Source organism: Colletotrichum scovillei (assembly GCF_011075155.1).
Source record: "Colletotrichum scovillei strain TJNH1 chromosome Unknown Contig00006, whole genome shotgun sequence".
Lineage (NCBI taxonomy): Eukaryota > Fungi > Ascomycota > Sordariomycetes > Glomerellales > Glomerellaceae > Colletotrichum > Colletotrichum scovillei.
Genome location: NW_023336264.1, coordinates 3,261,462 through 3,285,975, shown reverse-complemented (window position 1 = coordinate 3,285,975; position 24,514 = coordinate 3,261,462). Strand labels below are relative to the sequence as shown.

At 53.9% G+C, this 24,514-nt stretch overlaps 5 protein-coding genes across 5 annotated transcripts; 3 read left to right on the top strand and 2 right to left on the bottom strand.

Annotated features, from left to right (window-relative positions):
* Window positions 1–1,555: 1,555 nt before the first annotated feature.
* Window positions 1,556–3,989, top strand: HER10_EVM0011365 (uncharacterized protein). The gene has a single exon (XM_035480798.1). The coding sequence runs from the start codon at window positions 2,365–2,367 to the stop codon at window positions 3,826–3,828; it is 1,464 nt and encodes a 487-aa protein (XP_035333376.1). The 5' UTR covers window positions 1,556–2,364; the 3' UTR covers window positions 3,829–3,989.
* A 540-nt stretch (window positions 3,990–4,529) lies between these two features.
* HER10_EVM0011187 (WD domain-containing protein) lies at window positions 4,530–7,442 on the bottom strand. The gene is made up of 4 exons (XM_035480625.1): window positions 6,359–7,442; window positions 6,179–6,308; window positions 6,020–6,130; window positions 4,530–5,965 (listed from the first exon to the last, which is right to left on the bottom strand). The coding sequence occupies exons 1-4, from the start codon at window positions 7,154–7,156 to the stop codon at window positions 4,584–4,586; spliced, it is 2,421 nt and encodes an 806-aa protein (XP_035333353.1). The 5' UTR covers window positions 7,157–7,442; the 3' UTR covers window positions 4,530–4,583.
* A 213-nt stretch (window positions 7,443–7,655) lies between these two features.
* On the top strand, window positions 7,656–10,547 carry HER10_EVM0000325 (Spb1 domain-containing protein; the record flags this gene model as incomplete). Its single annotated transcript, XM_035470112.1, has 4 exons — window positions 7,656–7,912; window positions 7,974–9,834; window positions 9,915–10,349; window positions 10,429–10,547. Exons 1-4 carry the CDS (start codon window positions 7,745–7,747, stop codon window positions 10,545–10,547), a joined length of 2,583 nt encoding a protein of 860 aa, XP_035332023.1. The 5' UTR covers window positions 7,656–7,744.
* A 190-nt stretch (window positions 10,548–10,737) lies between these two features.
* Window positions 10,738–13,111, bottom strand: HER10_EVM0001467 (uncharacterized protein). The gene is made up of 2 exons (XM_035471212.1): window positions 11,916–13,111; window positions 10,738–11,855 (listed from the first exon to the last, which is right to left on the bottom strand). Exons 1-2 carry the CDS (start codon window positions 11,970–11,972, stop codon window positions 11,217–11,219), a joined length of 696 nt encoding a protein of 231 aa, XP_035332163.1. The 5' UTR covers window positions 11,973–13,111; the 3' UTR covers window positions 10,738–11,216.
* A 9,119-nt stretch (window positions 13,112–22,230) lies between these two features.
* Window positions 22,231–24,489, top strand: HER10_EVM0000809 (uncharacterized protein). The gene is made up of 3 exons (XM_035470577.1): window positions 22,231–23,018; window positions 23,084–23,252; window positions 23,314–24,489. Exons 1-3 carry the CDS (start codon window positions 22,772–22,774, stop codon window positions 24,203–24,205), a joined length of 1,308 nt encoding a protein of 435 aa, XP_035332085.1. The 5' UTR covers window positions 22,231–22,771; the 3' UTR covers window positions 24,206–24,489.
* Window positions 24,490–24,514: the final 25 nt, after the last annotated feature.

The following is a 24,514-nucleotide window of genomic DNA, read 5'->3' as shown; positions in this document are numbered from 1 at the left end:
TTTGCTGTGACTTTAGATTTCGTATCTTTGGCATGTGCGGTATTACGGAAGGCCTGGGACTCTTTCTTGGGTTGCATTGAGGTTGAGAGGTGGGCAGAAAATATCGGAAAGCAGTCTGTAAGGGAGAGAGTATCAGAAAATCTATTGGGGCTCTATCTGACTGGTTTGCAACCAAACGTGATGCGGAAAGAAGTACGGATTAAGGTAGTTGGCGACAATTGGAAGGAGGTAAGTAAGGTGTACTCTATGCTCTCGACAAGGTGATAAGGAACCTAACTTGGAAGGTACCTTATTAAAGGCACAGGTACACTAGAGAAAGGAGGGATCACCTGTTGGCGCCGCGGGCAGCAAGCCTGAAGGGCGCTTGACATCGTGGGGTCCTGCCAGAGTTGATGGCCCGCAGGAAAGCCGATCGCTGGGGTGCGCTTCCTCCTGCAGATGGCCCAGTCGCTATTAAGTAGGTACTAAGTATGCACTGGTCTAATTCATTGTACATGGCCGAAATGGAGAAGCCTACACGAGCTAAAGGGTCCAAGGGTTGCATAACTCGTGTTTCGTTAGTCTTGCCTGCTCCTTGCCCTGCTATTCCCGCCTTCCAGGTTTTCGGAGACCGAGACATAAGACATTTGGACTCATGAAGATGAGAAACGCATCAGGCATGAATATGAAGAAACCATTGGTATCTGTAAAGTGTCCAGAAACAAGGAAAATGGCAAGCCACAGTGGACGGCTTGGCTGCGCAAAAATGTCGGGCATGCAGCGTCGCAGGCAGCGTACTGTAGCAATGGGAAAATGTTCGATTGGAATCCAGCCCGATGGATAAAAGTGGTTCCTTACGGGGCGAGACCGCGAATGATCAAAAGCCATAGGACCCAAAGACCCCTGACCCCTGAGGTCCTCCACAACCCTCGCCCCCCGCCGGGTCCCCCTCTTCGCCCTCGTTTGTTTGCTTGCTCGCTCCACGGTAGGGTACCCGAACCGCATTTCCATTTCCTTCTCGTGAGGGTTTCCCATGCAACGAAAAGGCGAAATTTGCCATGCCGTGGCGGGGGGAGTGATACTGAGGTTCGACGGATGTTCCTCTGGTGTGTATGCTGATATGATTCAAGGCTGTGTAAGCTGCTCAGGCACAACTACCCAAACTACATGTCCATGAGACCTCGACGCGATGCGACAAAGCATAAAGAGATCACATCAATTTTGGGAATAGTTCCCGTCAGGCAACAGATAAACCCGATCTCCATCTCAGACATCTTCTCTTTCTTTTACCTGCACCTGCACCCATCACCCCAAGACCAGACCCGAGCTAACACCCGATACGATCTTGGACGTGGCCCAGTTCGATTTTCAAGATTCCATGCTTGAGGTGCGCACTAATAGCTTTCCGAGCCTCTCTCGTCCACATCGTCTCGCCGAGACTAGCTTCTTCCAACCCCGTTTGCCGGGCCCTGCTCTCCTGTCCCCGGCTCCTTTGGATCTTAAACTTTTCTGTCTCTTCAATACCTTGCTTGTTTTCCCAGCTTGCATGCCAATCAAAGTGGAATCTCTCCGGACAACACTAGTCCCAAGTTCCCAACCCTTGGGGACCTACCCGAACCCTCGACCACGAAAAGAAACAGAAAACCCAAGCTCCCGGGAAAGTCTCACTCCTCCTTGTGAAGAGCAGGCGCATCGCATACTGGCCCGGGTAACCGACCACTTTTCTCAGAGGATCAGAGAAGGATACCGGTAAGGTATCCGTAGTTCCAGCAGAAAAGAAAGCTCTGACGCTGCCGCCTTCTTCTCCATATGCTCGGTACCCTTCCGTCTTTGCCACCCGCTACTTCTCTTAGCCGTTGCTACCTACCCAAAGCGCAACTGCCACTGGTTCAGCCTCTCCCAGGGAAAGAAAAGAGAGAGACACACACTCCCTACTCGATCACTGCCCTCGACAACCTACTGAAGATCGACGCTACCGCTTCCGTTTGTGGTTTTCGTCCGTTCTGTCCCCTTCCAAGGTCCTTCTACTTTATCTTGCGTTACGCCTTGAATTCGCCGAGGAGGCCTCGAGGAGGAGCAGCAGACAAGCAAGTCTTCTAGGACTACTGGCTACCTACACCTCTGTCTCTGCTCCTGTCTACTATACTATCGGTACACTTTGACTCTCGACTATCAACCGCATCACCTCGGAACCTGTGTCACCCCAAGCATTCATTTTCCTACTATTCACCTATCTGGACGAGGGGTCCTTGGTTCCTGTACAAGTACACCCTCTACGCCACGCCCCTATTTCGTATTCCCGCACGTTGCCCAGAAGCCACCAGCCGCACCTCTCCGTCACGGGAGGCTTGACAAACAAACGGCGCCGCCCTGACGCCCGTGACGATGACCTCACCAGCCGCAACCTCGGCCGAAGATGCACAACGTCCCTTGGCCGAGTCTATCGCCGCCGCGACCCGATCTGTCCATGCAAAGCTTAACAAGATTATCATTGCCCGCCTACCCTTGGCGATCCCGCCCCGCGCGGCAGATCCATCACTCTACGCCTCCGGCCTTCTTCACATCACGCCCATTTACGACACCTTTGAGTCACTATGGAAGACCATCGCGGAATCACCCCAACTTTCTACACCTGGCGATGCCGGTGACGACTGTAAATCAAGCCAAGCTGAGCTTACACCGGTGTTGAACGTTGACTCAAACCCCCGACACCAACCTGCTCTATGCGAGCGAACTCGCTCGATACTAACGTCGCTGTACCTACCTGGACTCATGCGTTCTGATCGTCTGCGAGCCGACATTGGTTCCATCACCGGATGGTCACCCGATGTTGTAAACGAGCAATTGTCAGCGATCTCTCAGTCAGGGCGCCTTGCCGAGTTCACAGGGCACGTCAGGCGCACCATCGAGAAGAAGCCTCATGTCCTAATGGCGTACTCGTACATCTTGTTCATGGCCCTCTTTGCTGGCGGACGTTTCATCAGAGCCACCCTCGAGTCTGCGGGTTCAGAATTCTGGGAGCAGACGCCGTCGCCCATTCCACCCTCAGAGATACCCTGTCAAGAACGTACACCATCATCAGACACGGCTATTCATACTACAACACCAGTCGACATGGCACGGGGTGATGACCGCGGGAAGATCCAAGTAGGCGCAAGACACATGCGTCATTCTCTACCCCTGAGCTTCTTCCACTTTGCGACGCCACTGGACGGCGAGGACCTCAAAAAAGAGTTTAAGAAACGGCTAACAGAATCCGAGCATCTCCTGACACCCCGCGAGAGGCATGACATCATCCAAGAGGCCGTCTGTATCTTTGACAATATGCTACTCCTCGTTGGCCAGCTGGACAGTGTATGCGACACAGATTTGGAACATGGTCCTTCCGTCTTGGAATCATGGGCATCATTGGCACCGGGCGGCCGTCTACGCGACAGTGTAGCCATTGCCCGAGACAGGAAGAGGGAAAAGACGGCCTCGAAGAGTTCCGAGGACAGCGAGAAATCTGATTCGTGGCTCTCCAGGCACACGAGGCAGAAGGCATGTGAGACTCTGGAGTCTCACGCATTGAGTAACTTGGAGAAACAGCCCCCGGCATGCTGTCCGGCCTCCAAGTCTATGAGGTTCGAGCCGAAGCTTGCGGTGCCAAACAGAAAGGAAAAGGACCAGACGTTCTCGACAGACGGCGCAGCTAACGCAGCGACATTTGCAGGAGGCGCGATGTCTAGGCAGGGGCAGCTATCACGCTCTGCCACGTCCTTGATATCTAACATCATCATCGTGGCAGGCTTAGCTGCGATTGTCAGTATTTTCTTTCTAGCAAAGAGGACGGGAGCAAAGGGACTGTAGTAGAAGGGGCGGGAAAGAAGGCATTGTGGCAGCATAGCATGACGACCTCGGCGTTTCGGAGCGTTTTCAACTCAGGATACCTACTGCATGGGATAGATACACGATACCCCCCTATTGCATTTTCAAGGTGTTTTGGCCTTTTGTTTTTCCTACGACATGGCATAGCAGTAGATGGCCTGTGACGGACTTTTGAGACTTTCAGAGGTTAGATAGAAGCCTGCTAGACAGCATATTCCGAACCAAGTCTTCCTCATAGTGGCATACGTGTTTCCCAGTGAGCTGAGTGTTGCTTTCTGACATGTCTCATTATGTATAAGGGATATCATATCCCGTGAGTGCTATGGTATCTAGAAACCCCCAATCCAGTCCAGTCCAGTCCAGTGTAATGCAAAGCGATGCAAAGCGTTGCGATGCCATACTATGCTAATTCCTCATGCCAAGCCAGTCCGAACTTAATCCCCCTCCGTCTTTTTGCTCTTGTCCTCTCATGTTGTAACCCGTCCAAATCAATGCTTTCAGAAAAAGAAAACAAAAGAAAGAAAACTCCCAACGCGCCGCGATCCAGATGACTCCTCTCCGCGCATATACAAACCGCACAAAAACGGCCAGACGATGAAGTCGGCCTATCAAACTCTCGTCATGAAAAATATCAACAACTCATGACCTCTTGGTCGTCTAGAATAGCCCAATCCAGACGCATGCTTCTTTTCTCACCTTTATTCTCTTTTGGATTTGTTTTTGTTGAGTTCTTCGGATCAACACTCAGAGTGCGAGTCGCAGTCCTCGTCCCAGTCGTCTGCGACGTCAGCCCAGCCAGCCATGTGGCGGTTGCCGCCAAACTCGCCTCCAGTGCGCAGCTCCCACGCGTCGCGGCCACCACCACGGCTGCCGTCGTCGTTGCCCTCTTGCCAGTGGCGCACCATGTAGTCGTCCGAGATGGTCACGAGCTTACCCTCGTTGGACCAGCTGAGACCCGTCACCTCGCGGCGGTGACCGCGGATGAGGGGCGTGCCATTGCGAACGATGGGCACCTGGGTTCCGCCAGCGTTGACAGACTTTGCGTGGGACGAGGATGTAGTTGCGCTTGACGAGGTGGACATGGTTTCCGTTCCCGGAAGATGACTCTGCGTGTCCCAGTACTCCCGCATGGCGCGCTCGTCGGTGGGAAAGACGACCGCGCACTTATCGGTGCTACCGACGGCGAGAAGCTCGTTGCCGGAAGCCGATACAGGGCGGAGAGCTCCGCGCACGTAGAAGCTCTTAACGTGGAAAAGGTCGTGCTTGAAGCCGTACAAGGGGGCCAAACCCTGGACAGCAGAACCAGCCCTTTGACGCGGAGGCCGAACGGAAAGTTCAGGGGCATGGCCAAGCATGAGGTGCGAGGTCGAGTACGCGTAGACGGTACTGTCCTTGCACACTGCGTACAGGCGGGCTGCGTCACTGCTCAAGGCGAGGGACGTAAGACCATAGGGCCGCCAGCGATGGGTTGCCGGTTCGGCGGTCACCGCTAGGGGGACGGCCTCTTTGTTGCGCGGGGTAATGTATCGCGTATCCCACAGCTTGATACAGGCATTTGCTTCCGAGGCGGAGAGAAGCAAGTGCTCACGACCCTCCGGCATGTACTGCAGCGCCGTGACGGATGCCGGTGATGTAACTCCATGGATTGTACGATCATGAGCATTGTCAAGGGTGTTGGTCGTTCGGGCCCATAGGGGGTTGCGGTCTCTATCGCGGTGCACGATACCTTCCGGGCCGCGAGTGGAGAAGGCAGCAGCCGGGGCCATGGAACATCGCAGATCCCAGATCTGAATCTTTCCGTCGCGGTCCGACGTGGCCACGACGTTTCCATTGGCCTGGCCAGGTTGAAATTCGACACGGCGCATCGATTGGAAGTGACCACCATTCAATTCCACAGCAACCGTCTGCGACATGACATCGAAGATTTTACCGGAGCGGTCACCGCATGCACTTGCCAAGCGAAGATCGTCGTTCGAAAAAGCGAGGTCCATAATGGCATTCTCGTGGGCCTGGATGACAATATCAACCTTTGTACGGGGTGCCGCTCCCAAAGGGGTTGTGGTAGTGTCGAAGAAGCGGATGAATCCCTCTTCGTCACCAATCGCCGTCATTAGGGCATCTGCGACGCTTAGTTCAAGTTCAAGTTCAAGGCATAAAACTTGGGAACACTCACTGTGACAACTTGCTAAACTAAAGGGAATGGTATTCGCTTGCGTCAGATGCGCGTTGCACATGTGGACGTCAGTGCTTCGGCTCCAGAAGGATGCCGTATTTGCCCTCGAATCTGTCGATATTAGTTACGAGCCATCATTTGCAAAAGTGAACAACTCACCAAACGCAGGATACTCGAGATGCTCACGCCCGGGGCGGGGTGTGCTACCCTGCTCCCGGAGCAGCAGTTGAGCACCAAAGCCACGGTTGCGGAGCTTAATTACGGGTTGTGGCCGGTACTCCGGAACAATCTGGGATGTATTAGTCTAGTTAAGAACAAATCGTCGGGGATCAAACATACAGGCTCATCCTTTGTTGGCAGGGAAAGCTTGGTGAGATTTCTAACAGCCTTTCCTCTGCTAGAAGCGGGAATCCCTGCCCGGTTGCACTTGAAGTAGTCAATCAGCGTAGACCTAGGCCGAAGACCCTCATACCCCGAGGTCGCAAAGTTGCTAGCAGTCAAGGAGCTAAGCCTCCGTGCAAACTCGTCTGGCGTTACTTGAGGTCCTGTCGAGTACGTTCTGCCCAAAGCTGCCGTTCGACTAGCCGAGGGGGAGAGTATCTCAGGAGAACCCATGGGATGGTCCTCGGAACGAGCATTCTCATTTTGGTGCAGCGGTGATCTCGCGATAGGACTTCGGCCGAGAGGATAGTCTTCCTCCAGATCCTCAGGCTGGGTCCTTGAACGCTTCGTGTCTGAGCTGCGGCTTGACTGTGGCAACTTCATGGGTATAGCGTTGACGACGCTCCGCTTCCGCTTCCTCGGGCCATCTTCGCTACCAAAAGGAGAAAGCGCACTGCTGCTGTGATTCGAAGTAGGTGATATCGGTTCGTTGAAGCGGGGGCTGGATCGTGGAGGTGTCGGTTGAACGTTGAGTGCCGGACTGCGTAGCTCGCCAAGGGCTGGTCTTTCCCGAGATATCTGTGAGGGCATCCCGCGAGGGGTGAAGAAACGACGAAACTTCCGGGGAGTCAGGATAGACTTCTTCTTTTCCTTTCGAGACATCCGTGACGGCGGGGAGGAAGGGAGGGTGGGAGACGATGCCGGAACGAGGCCATCGCTCGGTGGCGGACTGGCCATGCCGCCGTGATAGACCATGACGCTGGGGGTGGTGGTGGTGGTGACGATGACGATTCGGCTTTAGACTCAATGGCTACCTAATAGTATAAAAGAAACAGACGACAGACAGAAACGTCTTTGAACACAGAGAAAGAGAGCGTGTGGTCCGGCAGGCGGGGTGGTGATGGCCGAGTTTGAGCAGTCAAGGTTGAAGCAAGGTATCTAATTGTGGTAGGTAGGTAAAGCTCTTGACGTCTTACTTGCCCGATCGAGACTCCCTCTTGACCCTAGCGCAGCTCTCTACGCGACAACGTCGCGGTGCGCGCGTGGTGAACGCGGAGACCCACCTGAGGATGTTTAATGGAATTGGCATTCCATCCGATGAACCGAGCGCGGGACACCCCACATTGCCATGCGCTAGTGATATCTCCACGTGATTCTTATCGCTCCCCTGCAGCTCCGCTAAAAAAATTCTGAGAGAAGGGACGTTGCGAAAGTCGAGGCGGCGGGGCGGGTCCGAAATTCGATAATCCTGCAGAGAAGGACGCCCTTTGGTTGCAGAAGAGCTTCCCAACTCTCGCAAAGAATACCCCGTGCATTTCGACTTGGCCTCGCCCTCCAGACAAGATGGCGATCCAGAAGAAGCACGGAAAAGGACGTTTGGATAAGTGGTACAAGCTTGCCAAGGAGAAGGGATACCGCGCCAGAGCAGCGTTCAAGCTGATCCAGCTGAACAAGAAATATGGCTTCTTGGAGAAGAGCAAGGTCGTCGTCGATCTTTGCGCTGCGCCCGGTGTAAGCTCCCTCACGTCAATGATAACCCAATTGCAAAGATTTTCTTGCTAACAATTCACAGTCATGGTGTCAAGTTGCAGCGGAAACGTGCCCCGTCGGCGCCCTGATTGTCGGTGTCGATCTGTCGCCCATCAAGCCCATTCCCAAGGTCATCACCTTCCAAAGCGATATCACGACCGAGAAATGTCGAGCCACGATCCGATCGCATCTCAAGACATGGAAGGCAGACTGTGTTCTCCACGATGGTGCGCCCAACGTCGGTACTGCGTGGAACCAGGATTCGTTCAACCAGGCCGAATTGGTGCTGCAGTCGATGAAGCTTGCGACGGAATTTTTGGCAGAGGGCGGTACCTTTGTTACCAAGGTCTTCCGATCCAAGGACTATAACCCCCTGCTGTGGGTCTTCAACCAGCTCTTCACAAAGGTCGAGGCGACCAAGCCCCCTTCTTCGAGAAACGTGTCTGCCGAAATCTTCGTCGTCTGCAAGGGCTTCAAGGCCCCGAAGCGCATCGATCCCCGATTCCTCGACCCCCGCGCCGTCTTCGCCGAGCTCAAGGACGCGACCCCGAACAACGAGGCCAAGGTGTACAACCCGGAGCAAAAGAAGCGCAAGCGTGAGGGTTACGAGGAGGGTGATTACACACAGCACAAGGTCGTCTCCGCGAGCGAGTTCATCCAAACCGCTGACCCCATTGCAATTCTCGGTCAAACCAACCAGTTGTCTTTTGACCAGCCGGCAAACGGAGACGTGGCGCTCGCCGCGCTGGACAAGCTCCCTGAAACGACAGACGAGATCCGCAGGAGTTGCGCAGACTTGAAGGTCCTCGGAAGGAAAGAGTTTAAGCAACTGTTGAAATGGCGTCTCAAGGTAAGGGAAATCTTTGGTTTCCCAACCAAGAAGACGACGCAGGAGAAGAAGTCACTGCAAGATCAGGTGGGCGAGGAGGTCGCAGAGATCGAGTCAATGGACGAGGAGCTGCGGATCCAACAGGAGCTGGAGGCGCTCAAGAACAAGGACGACTCCAAGAAGAAGAAGGAGAGGAGGAAGGAGAACGAGAAGAAGCAAAAGGACATTGTGCGCATGCAGATGAACATGACGGCGCCAATGGATATTGGTATGGAGCAGGCCGGTCCCCTCGGCCCGGACGCCATGTTTGCATTGAAGACAGCCGACAAGGCCGGCGGCATCAACAAGATCGCCCGCGGCAAGATGGCGCTTCTCAAGGAGAGTGAGAAGAAGTCCAAGGAGGCCGAAGCCGGTATCGTGTACTCCGACTCCGAGAGCGACCCAGAGGAGGACCGCCTCGAGCGCGAGCTGGACGGCATGTACGACAACTTCAAGGAGCGCAAGGCGGCGGCCGATGCTAAGTGGCGCGCCAAGCGAGCTCGCGAGGAGCACGAGGACGGCGAGTGGGAGGGCGTTTCGGGCGGCGAACAGAGCGACAGCGATGAGGACATGGAAATGGACTCTGACAGCTCCGACGATGACGAGGACGAAGACGACGATGCCAGCGGGAAGCCCCTGGTAACGGACCTGGACAGCACAGCCGAGAGCGGCAACTTGTCGAAGCGCGCATCGGCTTTCTTCGGGCAAGATATCTTCAAGGACATCGATATGGGAGATGTTGACGACGAGGACTGGGGCGTCGACGACAAGCCTGCTGAAGAAGAGCCAAAACCGAAGAAGGCCAAGACAGAAAAGGAGGACAAGAAGAAGGCAAAGGAAGAAAAGGCCAAGGCAGCTGAGGAAAAGCAGAAGGCAAAGGACGAGAAGAAGAAGAAGGCCAAGGAGACGAGGCAGAAGGCTGCCGACGGCTTCGGCTCGGATTCCGAGAGCGAAGACGATGCAGGCTTTGAGGTCGTCAAGAACCAAGAGGAAGACTGGGAGAACCAGGAGAAGAGACGGCCGGACGGCAGACTCGGTAAGTCCAACTACCTACCGCTGGACCTCGTGTCCGAACTATCGTGAAGAGAAGAACAATTTGTACTGACAAGCCACCAGACATCGATATCATCACAGCAGAGGCCATGACGCTCGCCCACCAGCTCGCGACGGGCGAGAAGACCAAACAGGACCTCATGGACGACGGCTTCAACAAGTGGGCCCTCAAGGACCGCGACGGCCTCCCGGACTGGTTCATCGACGACGAGTCGAAGCACGACAAGCAGCAGAAGCCCATCACCAAGGCCGCGGCGGCCGCCATCCGCGAGAAGCTGCGCGCCTACAACGCGCGGCCCATCAAAAAGGTGCGCGAGGCCAAGGCGCGCAAGAAGTTCAAGACGGCGCAGCGCCTCGAGAAGCTCAAGAAGAAGTCGGACTCGCTTGCCAACGAGGAGGGCATGACGGAGAAGGAAAAGGCCGAGAGCATCGCCAAGCTCATGGCCAAGGCCGGCAAGGTCAAGAGGAGACCCAAGCCTACTCTTATTATCGCCAGGGGTAAGTCTTTTTTTTTTCTTCCCTTTCTCTATCAAAAGTATCGTACATGTTCTTCCATTTGCTAACCACTCGTATATAGGTGCCAACCGTGGTATCCAGGGTCGTCCCAAGGGCGTCAAGGGTCGTTACACGATTGTGGATTCGAGAATGAAGAAGGACCTGAGGGCGCAAAAGAGGCTAGCCAAGAAGAAGAAATAGACGTCGACGTCGGTAGATTGCCGACCTCATCATCCCGGGATGATGTTCCAATTCTGTTTGTCAAAATAAAGCATGGCTGGAATATCAGGCGCATTAACGTGTTAATGGAAAAGAAAAAGCTCACGGCGGATCTGCGTATGTGTGTAAAAACGTCTTGGCATGAATGTGCATCATCGTATATCTTTTTTGTGCATTATCGTATCGTTAAGTAGAAAAAAAAGTCGTTAAACGGAAAAAAAGATTTGAGATCACCATGGCTAAATGACGTTACCCCCGCCCGACCGCCATTGTACGCGCGCCTCTATCCAAAGGAGGAAGGGAATCATGAGAATATGCCGCCGCCGGAAAAAAGCAAAACAAAAGTCTGGTACCGAGCACCACATGCTGCATATCCTACAGCAGCTTGAATGAGATCTTGACAAGTGAGGCGGAAGGATGCGAACGCCGTCCTCTTCTTACTCCCAGAAACCGTTTGCTCTCTCGCCTCTCGACATCGTACAGCTCTTCCTGCGCCTGCATGTGTATTCGTACCGCCGTTTGTAGAACCGAAGGGGGGAAGAAAATAACGCCGAATGCTGTCCTGCGAAATGCAAAATGCCTCCTCTTCTGTTGCCGCCACCGCCGCCGCCATTCTAAGCGTAAAAGCGTGGCATGACTTCGGCCTGGATTCTAGTCGTCCTCCTGCTTGATCCTTACTTCCTGGTCCTGGTCCTGGTCCGGGGCCCGTGGACCCAACATCCAATCTTGCATGGCGAGCCACTCACTCCATTGGGTCTCGGCACTCTGGATTTCCTTTTCGGTGACATTCGATAAAGGTCGGAGGAAGGGAACTTGCTGCTCGCCGTCCATGTCGTAGTGCGACTTCACCTTGAGCCAGGTGTCGCTCTTGGCGGCAAACATGTAGTTGCGGCGCTCAGCTTCGTGCATTGGGCCGATGCCGCCGAGCCAATCGTCACCGAAGAAGCCGTATAACACGGCGGGATAATCGAAACCGGTCACCACCAAGCGCCGAATGTACGGCGTCAGCGTTGCATGCGTAGAAGACGGCAATTGGGCGTTCATTGGCATCTTGCCGGCGGCTCGAGCCGTGGACGGGGTCGAGGGCCCGGGCCCGGCGGGGGAGTTGGGACCGGTGTGTTTGGAGGACAATACCGGGTTGTGGGCCTTTTGAAACGGGAGTTGAATGTTGACAAAGGCTGCCACAGCCTGAATGGGCCCGGTGTACTGGGCATGATCCAAGAAATAGCGGAGGCATGATTGGAACTTTGGATACCATTCAAAGATGTCGAATTGGGACTGTTGGAACGGCTGAAAAGGGGGCCCATTGAGCGGAGGAGCACTTTGGTGACCGGTGAAGGCATGGCCTACCTGTGCATACTCAAAGCCCGAGGCTGCGGATGAGCCGCTCGAGTGGTGGTATGCCATGAGTCCTCGACAGGAGGAAGAAAGGCTGCTGCGAGAGCAGGCGCCTTATCCGGAAAATTGGCCCTCGTCGTCGGCGATGACGGCGAATTGGGTGCTGGCGGCCGCGTTCTTGCGGTATCAGACGCTGATAGAAGCGGAGAGCGGCAAGGCAGTAGCCGGAGAAAAGGGACGGCAACCACTGTTGGGCGACGGGAGGAGAGCGTCGAGGGCGAGTAAGAGAGCTTCAGATGGAAAGGACAACAGGGCAGCCGGACGATGCAACCTCGTACGTGATTGTGTCTAATAACACGGCGTCCGACGAGGTTGCAAGATTTGGTTGCGATGTTGTGTCTTCTGTGTCTTCTGTCTCAGGGTCGACTCGGAGGTTGGCAGAGAATTTGAAAGAAGGTCGGTTGGAGGCACAGATCTGACGCTGATCAGGCAAGGAAGACATGCGGGACGGGGAGGAGAGGGAGGAGCAGGACCACATGCGGAGCCAGACCTGCATGGAGATGGAGTCGGAGAAGCAATGACAGCACCCAACGGAATAAGGGTTCTCGGTCCAGGGCTTGTCAGAGCACGGGATATGACGAGCGAAAGAAACGTCGACGATGGAACATGGGACGGGACGCCAGCCGACTTTAATATACTCTGGACAGTGTGCAAGAAGTTTGCCTGTATCCGTACGAGGGAAGGGGAGGGGTGGAGGGGAGGTGAGGAAAAAATTATGTACGAGTGAGTGAAATTGGTCCCTTGTTTTTCTTTCCCTTGCCTTGCCTTTCTCTTTTTAAGGTGGTGCTTGACGTTGAGGAAAATGGACGGGGCGCCCACCCCGTAGAATAAGGTACATGATAGGAAAGGAAGGGTAGCAGAGAGAAAGAAAGGGAAAAGGGACAAAAAAAAAGTATGGCGACGAAGGGAATGAGGTGGTCGGAGGGTAAGGTACATGCTAGGTGCAGCAGGGGCAGAGCCGAGGAGAGGGTACCTACATCAAAATGTGACATGGCTACCTACCGCAACTTGGGTCGAGATCGCGTCTGCACCCACGGCACACCAATCCGGTGAAGCAGGAGAGGAGGAGGAGGAGGAGGAGGAGCAGAAGGCACACACACACATATATACATGCGTGCATACAAGGGGGGAAGGAGGAGGGACGGGGCGGAAACAAGCAAAAGGCGGCGGTGGTCGTTGTGGTCGTTATGTGTGTTCGGTCCGGGCATGCCATGTACCTCTACCTGTTTGTCTACTTGCCCATCCACCGCCCACTCGGGCCTATGGGTATGATGGGTGCGTTATCCGGGAGAACTTGAGCGTGTAGATAGAGACGTGTGAGGTCAACTGCCTCAGGTAGGACGGAATGAAAATAGGTAGGCGGGATGACAGTTCAGAACAGGAGAAGAAGAAAGTACCTGCGAATTGGCAGCAAGGTAGGCACGGTAGCCCGGTAGTTAGGCAATCCGGTAGGTTTGGGGATGGGTAGCGCGTAGCCATCCCGTTGATAGCGTAGCTAGATAAGTGGGAATGGGGCTAGGAAGCCGAGTAGTGTGTGAGAGGCGTGTGATGTTGGTTGGCGCGGCGCAGGCGCAGGCACAAGCACAAGCACCGGTATGGCTTCGTGTGGTGTTGGTGGTTGTGGTTGTAGTTGCATCTGCATGCCTACACCTCACCTCCAGGAACCTCCTTCATTGTGTGCGCGATGGAATGTTTCGCCAGGGAGGTGTGGGAGCACCGACCAGAAGACTGGATGAGGGAGGAGGCGGAGAGGCGGGACGAGCCCGGAGGCGTTTGGGTAAGGTATTTGTGGGGTGGTTGGTCCGTGTCGACCCTTTTCAGGGTCTGCTCTGCCCTTCTGCGCCTGCGTGAGCGTCTGCTTCTGCTTCTGCGTCTCCGTGACAGTGTGGAAATAGTGTTTGCGCCGGCTGGTCCGTCGTCCTCGCCGCCGTCGGAAGAGAAGGGTGGCACGGATGATGGCGAGTGGAGATGCTAGGTGGTATCCGTACATAGGTAAAGGCGGCTGGCGGAAGGAAATGGGGCCTTCCATCTCATTCTCGGCCACCAACCTAACTCTGTTAAAAATCCATTAGTGGGCAGAATGGAAGAATGAGAGACAAGACTTACGAAACATGACTGAACGCGAGATCATAGACAAGATGGCAGGGAATTCCGATCGAGGGGCGGGAAACCAAGAACATCGACAAATGTCTTCCACAATAGTCTCACACAATAAGTGTTCGTTCGCACTTGGGTCCGTAGAATAAGAAGCTGGAGAATGGTCGTTGGGACATCTCGGTAAAGTACACATTGCGAGGAACCGGACACAAAATTGGGCAACTTTGTATCGAAATTGGGTAACTGTATCCGTACCCGTACAGTTAGTTCTCAACCCGAGCAACCCCGGGCGGAAATGATGGATCATGGTAACCCCAGCCATGGATAGTACTGATTGTGCGGATACTCCGTACCGGAATTCCCATTATTCTGTTATGAATCCCATGCCGCATCTGCGATCATCTAGGCAGTCAGTGATTGTAACCTTTCCTCGAACAAGGAGACAACGCTCACTTGAACTTTGTCGTCGGCGATACGAAGAATCAGGAGGGTTGTGAGGAAGCAGACGCAGCAGCAGGGGTGCCAAGGCTAAGCACTTCAGCCGGAGTTGAGGCCGGGAAAGACATCATTGGACGAAGCGTTCCATGAGGCGGGATGAGACGAAGGGTGGGATCCCTGGCAGCTGCTAGTAGGCGCATCTGTTAGCTGAAGCCTTGGTCAAAAAGATGAGGAAGAAAATACTGGATGCATAGGTATCTGTTGCTAGCCTTCCCTTGAATTAGGTTAACCTAAGGTAGGGAACTTGGACAGGTCAAGTTCTTCCTCAGGTCAGGTACCTTACCTTAGATTGAGGTAATCGACGTCAGGAAGGGGCGTGAAATGAGAGAAGGTGCCGACTTTGTCCTCCTTCTCACTTTATGTGTCTGCCTACCGATGCTGCGTACCGTACCTAGGTAGGTAGGTAGTGAAGTGCGTACCTTCCAGCAACACCATCCCCTGATCGGACGAACGAAGCCCGGGCCACCCATACAATCCCAGTACGTACCTTACCTTACCTCATATAGCCCTAGGTAGGTATACGTACCCATGAACCAGCTGCGCAAGGTTCCAGATGTCCACCTGCTTTCCATCCAACCTTGAAATTGACCAAACACATTCCAACTGCACAATTTGTCCCATCCGCCATGGCAATTTCTGCCTCTCGCACGAACACGGGAGTCCCGTACCCGAAGCCAAGGTAGAGGGCTCGTTTGTTCAGAGAGACATTGATTGGCTCTCCCTTCTCCGCTGTCCGATTGCCTGAGTCTTTGACGTAGATGCAAGTTCAGATCTCAGGTACCGCGGAATTCCTGCCATCCCAGTGTTGGACGTCCGTGTCTTACACCGACAGGGGAACAAGATCACGAACAGACGGGAACCACACACCACCTCCTCCATCCATGATCCAGCCCGGAATCTGAGCATTGAGATGAAGAACGCGGCCGTCTGCCAGCTCAATCCCCTCACTCCCAACCGTGGCCTTCTCAACTTCTCTGCACTTCACCCCTAGCCCCTGCCTGCCACCTGGACGACTGCAAAGAAAAGGAAAGAAAAAGAAAAGAAGAAATCTGAAGAACAATCGAGACACGAGTCCACCAGTCAGTCGTCGGTCATACGCATTTCCCCCACCCCTCTCTCGCCTCTTCCATCCAACTCCGATATCATCACTGGATCTTGCCTGGCTTGGCTACCACCTCGAGCAGGGTAGGCAATCCCCTTGTTGTCTCCGAGAGCCTGCCTATGCGCATTAGCGAGCTTGAAGCGCCAAACGATCTTTGGTCGTTTCCGCCTTTGATTCTATTAGCCCTCTCTATTCTCATCAAAACCGTCTTCATCTCGGTCAGAAGGCTGCAATCACGCATCCAAGCATCCGAGCCGCGAGATAGCCAAAGAGATTTTTCCTGGCGCACGGCGCAAGGCCCTTTCGCCGATTCGAGCCTTCTACGTATCCCACGCTCATCGTGTTTGCCATCCTCCGGCCAATCCAGTCTTATAGTCGTCAACTATTTCGCTTCCTCAGTTATCCGTATTCTCTTGAGAGACTTGATTGTCAAGGGTGCGACAAGCCGACTAGACTCTGGGGGAAACACCACACGCCAGTGGTCGGCTAGCAAGACTAATCGATGGGCGCCGAAGAATAAGCAAGCAAACGGCCAGGCTAAGACGATGTCACTGGTGCAAGCCAACGAAGCCACCAGTCCCGGCTGCGTCTCACGCCAGGGCACTTTGGGGAACATCACCGCCGCAGGCGACTACTCAATGACGATGTCTTTCAGCTGCCCTTGCACCACTGAAAAAGTGACGAACGAAGCAGCCCAGGGGAGCAAAGCCAGACCAATGTCATTTCACAATCATGAAGGCACTCTCACTCCAGGTGATCTGGACAATCATGGGCGCGGCATCAAAGCTCCGGTCAGCCGGCCCCATTTCTCAGCTGCTTAAGTATTTTAGCGGATCATGCAACAACCCGGATCAGGCGCGTCCGGTCGAGCCCGCACTGAGGCATGCAAGACTCTTCTCCAAAGCGCCCAACGAACCGCAGATTTCGTTGCATTTTCCGGTCGAGTGCAGGCGTGGGGGACGCAGCTAAGCCTAGACCCATTACATAAGGCGTAACGGCTTGGGTACACCAAACCAGATACGTACTCTCGACCCTCACGCGCCGACGTTTCGATGGTATCAGTACGGAGTACACATACAGATATTCCTCCCATCTACCACCAATGCACCAACATGCGAGGTCTGCAATTCCACATGGAGTCGCGTTTTCCATTGTTCTTCGGGTCTTGTCCTACACAAAGGTCGCTCACTCAAGCAATGGCCGCTATATCGACGGGTTGTATTCGCAAGTCATCGTGACCCCGCCGATCTAGCAGAATTCGCCCACAAGATCGTGTTGCACAACATGGCTTCTTGCTGTATCTCGGACCAGGAACGCGTACATCGGTATCTTACGTCGACGAGAACATCAGTTTGGACTGCGGACGAAGCCGTGAGCGACAGACGTGCGTGGTCGCAGGGATTCAACCCCTCCTCCGGCCGAGAAGTGAATGAACGGGACCAACCTGATTCTCGACCTCAAGCCGCTACCTAGATATCTCTTGCTTGTATCCGTACAGTAGGTAACGCTGAGCCAAGGGCTCTCTGATCTGTCTGATTCGGTGCGTCCTCGTGCTGCTATAGACATTCGGAACAGAAGCACAAAAGCTCATTGGGTTGGGCAGGAAGCTGGACGAACTAGTGGCTCGGTCGACCGAGACATTGTCAACTTGTCTGTCTCTGAAAGATCATCCCCAAGTTGATCTCCCGTCTGGCCATCTGCCCGGTCCCAATATTCGATCCGTCTTCTCTGGACAGCGCAGATCTGGTTCGACCGACAAGGGCTTGGAGCATCCCCTTGGCCAACCAACCAACGAATCCCCGAGCCAACCCATGCTCCCCTACCACCGGTCCTTATTCCGTCTCGCAGTCAAAGTCCAGCTCCAAAATGTACATGCGCGCCCCAACGAGACCCGATTCCAAATACATTAGCCTCCCTCAACTCCAGTCATCCATCAAGTTCTCCCAGACTGAGCAGGCTGTCATGCCACCCTCACCCGGGGATAGCCGCAGTTACTCTTCGGACCACTCATCGAAAACGGTTAGATGTATGAGAGCCTTACATGCGTGCTACCAAATGCCCTTGAGTTCGGCTATCGACGACGCGATGTTGGCAATCCAAACTCCAAAGCGAGCCCAGTTTGCTGCCTTTAGGTCCTAGCACCTTACCTTCAGAGTACCTAGTGGCACTATTGACCTTAGCGATGGTTCCCGATTTAATTCTCCGAGCCCAACTAGCAACGCATGGTCATTCGTGGCCCATACCTAGCAAAAGTTCGCCGGCATCAGCTCTCGCCCGTCATATGTGATACTGCCCGACTGGTAGGGGCGGCCAGTGCCACCTCTCCACGTCCTGCACCTTGACAAATATAGACGGGTAGATGGATGTAAAGGACAGCCACCGCACCAGTCGTCTGAGACAACATACCCTCTGATATCCACCGATTAGCATGGCGCTACGAGTCAGAGCAGCTTAGCATCACGGGAACGATCTACAGGGGCATTAGACAGCCGCCTTGCAGATTCCACATTATGCTCTACCATGGCTCTGGTCCCTGTGCCCCTCGAAGAGCACCCGGGCGTTGCGCCATCATTGTGGCATGTACTCCGTAGCGATTCTAAGGCGGCAAAGACCAGTGGGATTTGCCGTCATACAGTGGGCAGAACTTCGAAAAAGCACCTACGTCAAGATTCCGTTTTCGCCAAGAAGGATACTGATAGACGCCTCGATCGATGCGTCAATCTTGCTTTGCTCTGCTACGGACGTTCCTCTAAACTCTTGGCCTAGTACATCGGTTTGACTGCCATTCTCACTGCCAACCACCCATCCTACCACCTATCATACCACCATACCTGAACATCCAGCCCCTTGAGCAACCGGATACAATACATCTAGATCGAGGAAGCAGTTCTGGCGGGCAGACCCCCCGTAGAGCAAGAGACATGCAGCTAGCCGGCTGATTGTGCTCGGAATATGCAGTCGATGCCGCCAACCCTCATGTACGATCGGCCACCAGCCCTCACCGACTTCCCTTACTTAGTTACCAACCCTGGCTATCAGCTAGCGGCCTTTTAGTGGTGCGACATGCAAAGCACAGAACGGCGGCGCCTATTAAGATCTCGGGGTCCCGGATCTGGCCACAGCATCGTTCCAGTCAGACGGTAGCTTTTCGGGGTCTGCATGTACTACATCATCAACTTTCATGTGGTGTGCAACAAAGATCAGCTCGAAGATGCGTAGCATGCGTGCTTTGCTCGGTCGGAAGTAACGGCCAGTACGTACCGTATGATCCAGTGCATTCGTCGCGGCTTGACATTCCGACATACCCAATTCACGAGAAGCCGAGTTCAAGGCCTCGCATAGCTTCTGATCGAATATGTACGGCATAGATTCAGGGCTCATGTCACAAATAGCACTCTTCTACGAAATGGATGTGGAATACCTAGACCGTGGTCGTTTCTCTTCTACCTCTTGTGTGTCGGCTAGGGATCCTAGTTGGCCTGTATATTGGTGAGTGGCCACCATTCTTGGCCCCTGCTTGACGTCGGGATCTTGAGACGCTCCAACCCTGCACACTTCATCTCAATTTTGAGGCTCTGCGAACTACACGTCTCGGAATATTTGGACGACATAATCGACAAGCAGATATTGCTTCCACTTGTCGCTGCGCCTTCGGGCCTAAGCGGAACTTCACACCATCAAGGACCGGCGTCTTAGGATCCATTAGCGTGATCGGATGTTTTCACCGTTCCCTCTAACGACGGTCTTTCAGCCGTGGTGTATGGTCAGACAGACAAAGCTGGAAGGAAACGAGACCGTTTACGCCAACCCCACTGAGATCCACGGCATAATCACAGACCAGTACCTTAATCATACGAACCACGATTTCTAGGGCAAAGAGAGCCCCATCATTGCCTCCAAATGTACTCACAGCTATGCCAGCAACTTCTGTTGCCTGCGTCTACCACATCCTCAGGAAATCCACACACTTCTTCTGTAGCCCAGTAGTTGTCAAATTCCGGCCCTTGGCTCAATGTCTCGGGCTATGCGGATTTTGCGCGGACTAGGTGTTCATCGCCACAGAGTCGGGGTAGCTATGGCCACAATTTACTTGTGTCCTGCGAGATGCTTCAACTATGTCACAGTGGTACGATTATACATTCGTGGTTTCACAGAGGACATGACGTTACCCCTGCAAAACTCGGCATGTTACAAATGGTCCATCATGCACGAGTGTCGCACAGCAGAGGGTCCAAAACGGGATGCAGTTCATTTCCGAGGGGCCATGAACTCCCACGGAAGCTGGGAGTTGCTCGCGAGTTGAACTTGGAATGTTGGGCTATGTTGGATCCTAATTGACCTCATCTGTAGATTGGAAGAAATCCAGCGATGACCATTGAGTTACACGGAGTCACTGTGTCGATGACTTGCTGTCGTTCGCGGCTTCGCCTAGCCAAGCAGATACAAGCAATCAACTCCGAATGACACGAAGAGGAAGCTAACGGTGGAAATACGACAGGATTCAAGGCTGTTCTCCTGCTCACTGGCAATTGGTCCAGACCGGCAAAGGCACGGTAGCGCTTGTGTGAGCTTCTGACCCGACACCGTCATCCTCTGTCCAGCTGCGTGCCTTCACGTCGATCCGTCTCGGTTCTTCATCAGACACTCCTTGGACTCTGGAACGTTCGGGAACTTTTATTGCCATTATGTGTGGTAGATGAGAGGCTACGGCCTGTGGCGCTCCGCGAGAGTCGTCCATGTTGCTCATCATCGCTCCAATACCGATTCAGACGCTCTTCTTCAGAAGCCGCCATCGAAGTTTCTGACAGATTTGTGTCCAATTCTATGGCTGATGTCGCGCTGTTGCTTTGTAGACTGCGTCGTCTCGAATGGCCGCTGTGGCATTCGATGGCCTAGCAAGCTAGGTGTATACATCGTCCAAGATGGCGTTGAAAACCGATGTCAAATTTGCCGATTTGGTATCTTTCCAGAGTATCCGATGATCGGCTGGATCATTCAGAGAAGAGGCGTTCGCGACATGGCCCGCTCCACGAGCTGAAGGGTCGTTCCTCGATGCTAACTCAGATCGACTTGTCAACGAGGACTAGGTACAGGGAGGTGGAGATGATCGTGGAGCCACTCCAAGCCATGACCAGTTCTTATCGATGATCAAGCAGGTCACAAGGTAGTTCAGCGTTAAGACTCAAGCGCCTTCGATTTCACACCGTTGTCTCCGCTCTGCAGCTCAAGAATCAGCCGCTTCCCCCGTCACGAGAGAACGATCATGGGAAGTTCTGAAAGTCAGCCGCCCAAGATGGTCACACTTGATCTCCAGGAACCGAGTTCATTATGCCAATCAACAGCTCGGCCTCTTTTCGGGTCGCCCGTTAGTATTCGAATCGCGACTCATTGCTACATGGTAAGATTGTCAAGTGTTGATACTCGCCAAGTGTTGGTTGGAACCGACTCTAAATAGCCGTAGCAAATCACCTCTTTTGTTTACTATTTCCACCGAAATGGAATGAAAAGAAAGCTGAAACGAGATCTCGATATTAGGCAATGAGCTCCTCAATTCCCTAGGCCACTCGGCGATTAATATAGCCATCACTTGGAGAATTCCTAATGGGATATCGCGAAAAGACCCTGCTGGTTTTCTGCTTGTTACGTATGCCTTATTTTGGAAAACCAGATGATGATCTACTCCGTATAAGCATACCATGCTAACTATGTTTTCTGATAGATCACACACACGTGAGCACCCGGATTGGCTACATGAAGAGCAGAAATTATCCAAGCCAGCCACAAAAGCTCGGCTCGGCTTCAAGAATCAAAGAATCAGTCGTCTCATCTTCAAGATGAGAGCTTTTCAACACTTCTCATGGAGTCTCAGCTACTCTGGCAGGCAGGCTGTCGTCCAACTCCTCTGCATGATGCCGTCGCACAATCGAGCGTTCCATCGTTGTTGTCGGTTGCCGGCGGCCCGGCAGAACGTAGCCGGGGCCAGGAGACTGTATGGGTTAAAAGCACCTGGCGCGCAAAGGATGCCTAAATTGCGTTGTTTCCTGGGCGCGTTCCGCGCAAAGACTCCGATTCCGCTGTGGATGCGAGAGACCCTTAGTTTAACAGCCAGGCGGGGCGCGACGGAACCCTTTTTCGACATTCAAGGCTGTCCGAGTCGTTGCCAACAGGGGCCTGTCAACCCGTCCGGGGTTTTCGGCAAAGATTACATGGGATCGTCAGTCAAGCTCGCTGCACGCATTTCAGCTGGCCGACATCTGATTGGGTGGTTTTGGCGAGTCGACCAGGAGCTGGACTGAGGTCTGCCTTCAGCTGCAAGCCACATTCTCCGGTTCGGGCTAAAGGCTATGATAGTCTTGTCTTGGGCACCGCTAGACTCCACTACACCGCTATCACGCCAAAAGCTCAACACCAAAGATGAGTTGTCTTGACATAGGGCGCAAAGCCTTGTTTGTTGCTTACAGTCCGTATCCGTAGGAGTTTATCAAGACTCAAGTGAGTTCCCCAGTCGCGAGTCGAAAGCGTACGAAGCTGCGCAGGAAACACGAACTGGATCAAGTGATCTCCATGTAAGTGAGCAAAAGAGGTGCAAAGGTACATGAGATCTACCCCCTTGAGTCAACTCGACTAGATATGTAACTAGGTCTCAGAAAAGAAAAACGGCTTTGGAATGATCATCTGGCTGTCTGCCTTGCCAGGCTGGTCGAACAACGCTACCAACGCGCATCGGTCCATACCCGCACCTCACGAGGCGGAGTTTCCACATGGTCCAATCCCAACCAGCCTCTATACCCCAGGCCAAGATACGAACGGTCAAGTGCAGGAGACTTGGAGCTGGACCCTTGGTGTATCCCTCCTTTGAGCCTCATTGGCGTTGTTGGACGCCATGGTCTATTGGCTCACCCGCAGGGCGCGTTCTGTTCGGTAACTTTTCATCTCAGCCCGAGCTGGGATTGCCTGGCTGGCTGTTTCTGTCTCCCTTTTCTCCCGCATCCTTCTCTGGAGCCCTCGTCTCTCTTCTTATCCCTCCCTTCTCCCCCCTTTTTCTCGCACTTTTTCCTCCACATCGTATTATTCTGTAAACACATACGAAACAGATTGTTACAGCTTCAACATGGGGAGATTCATTCAACTCGGAGCTCTTGCTTGCTTGTACCTGGGCGTGGAGTCCAAGGCGCTGAGATGGCAGGACGATACCCCGAGCTGGTCTCCACCCAGGCAGACCATTGCTGCGATGAATATGGAGGAGCTCGGCTTCAGTCCGAAGCCCACTGCGGCGCCTGAGCCCGGCAATGTCGACCTGAAGCTGGCCAAGCGTGTAAGAGGCGACGATACCTGTGGTTACATCTCTGGAGAAGCTAGTAAGTATACGATCTTATGATGAACAGATAATGATGGTTTGTAAAGGATGCTGACCTATCTCTAGCCAACTCCATCTACTGCGGTACTGGATCCTGTGTCATCAACAGCTTCTATTCCGTTGTCGGTTGCTGTAGCTCTTCCTCAGTCACAGACTGCACCACAATTGCTACGAGCTGTCTCCCATCAAGGTCGGCTAGTCGCGCCAGCAGTGGTGATACTCGTATGCAGCTCTGGTACGTTATGCTTCGCTCTTCTTTTCTTACGTGAACCATGTCTCATACGAATCCTTTTCAGCACTGCCTCGGAAAGACCCGAGTGTGCCACTTACATCTACTCGGGCTCGTTGTTCAACCGTTATACCCTTTATGCGTGCGCTGCCACCGAGGAAGTGATTGTCGTCTACGCAAACCCTACAGATTCTTCCGTCACCCAAGAGTCGACGACAGCGCCGGCAACAACCTCACTCCGCAACATCGCATCAACCACTGCTACGTCTGCAGCTACTACTAGCACGTCTAGCGGTGGTGGTGGCGGCGGCGGTTCGTCCACTCCCGTTGGCGCTATCGTGGGCGGCGTCGTCGGAGGTGTAGCGGCCATCGCACTCATCGTCTTCGGCATCATCTTCCTCCTCCGCAAGAAGAAGAAGGACACCAACAACGTCAACAACAATAACCAGGCCGCCCACCAGTCTTATGTCGGACCCCCGCCGCCCAACCAGGGACAGCCGCAGATGTACCAGCAGCCTGGTCCCCCGGCGCAGCAGCCGTCGCCCCAAGGATACCCTCCCCAGCAACAGCAGGGACACTACCCGCAGGGCTTCACACCCGTGGACAACAACAATAACAGACAGAGCATGATGAAGCAGCACTACGACGTCACCACGGGATCCTACGACCAGAGCAACAACGGCGTCAGTCCGCCCGCCAGCCCGCCGCCCATGAGCCCCTCGCCCACATACCAGTCCGGTGTGCCGCAGTACGTGCCGTCTCAGAACAGCGTCAGCCCGACGCAGGGAACGTATCCTCCCCAGCAGCAGCCGCTGCAACAGCAAGGGGGCTACTACAACGCACCACCTCCAGCTCAAGGACAGCCGCCTGCACCACAGCAGCATCAGCATCAGCAGCCGGGTTTCGCGTCTGAGTTGCCTGCTCACAGGGGCGACAATGAGCTGCGTGAGTTGGCTTGAATGGCTGCCAGTGTGGACATGGGCGGGCAAATGTGGAAAAGCGCAGTTGATGGTTTGGTTTAATGACGGATTTAATTCTCAAGTATGAATGCGGGGTGCTGGAATGGATACGAAGCTCACGCTCTCAAATGCTGTTGTGAACGTGGAGTCAGCAGTGGTGTTGGACAGGATTCTTTGGAGGGAGGGGCAACTATCGTTATGTGTATATGTAATACCCAAAGTCTTTTACATGGCCCCAATGGGCGTATGAAACCCTCTCTAATGCAATTGAGAATATATATAAGCCAAGAGATTGCCAAGAGATGTCGT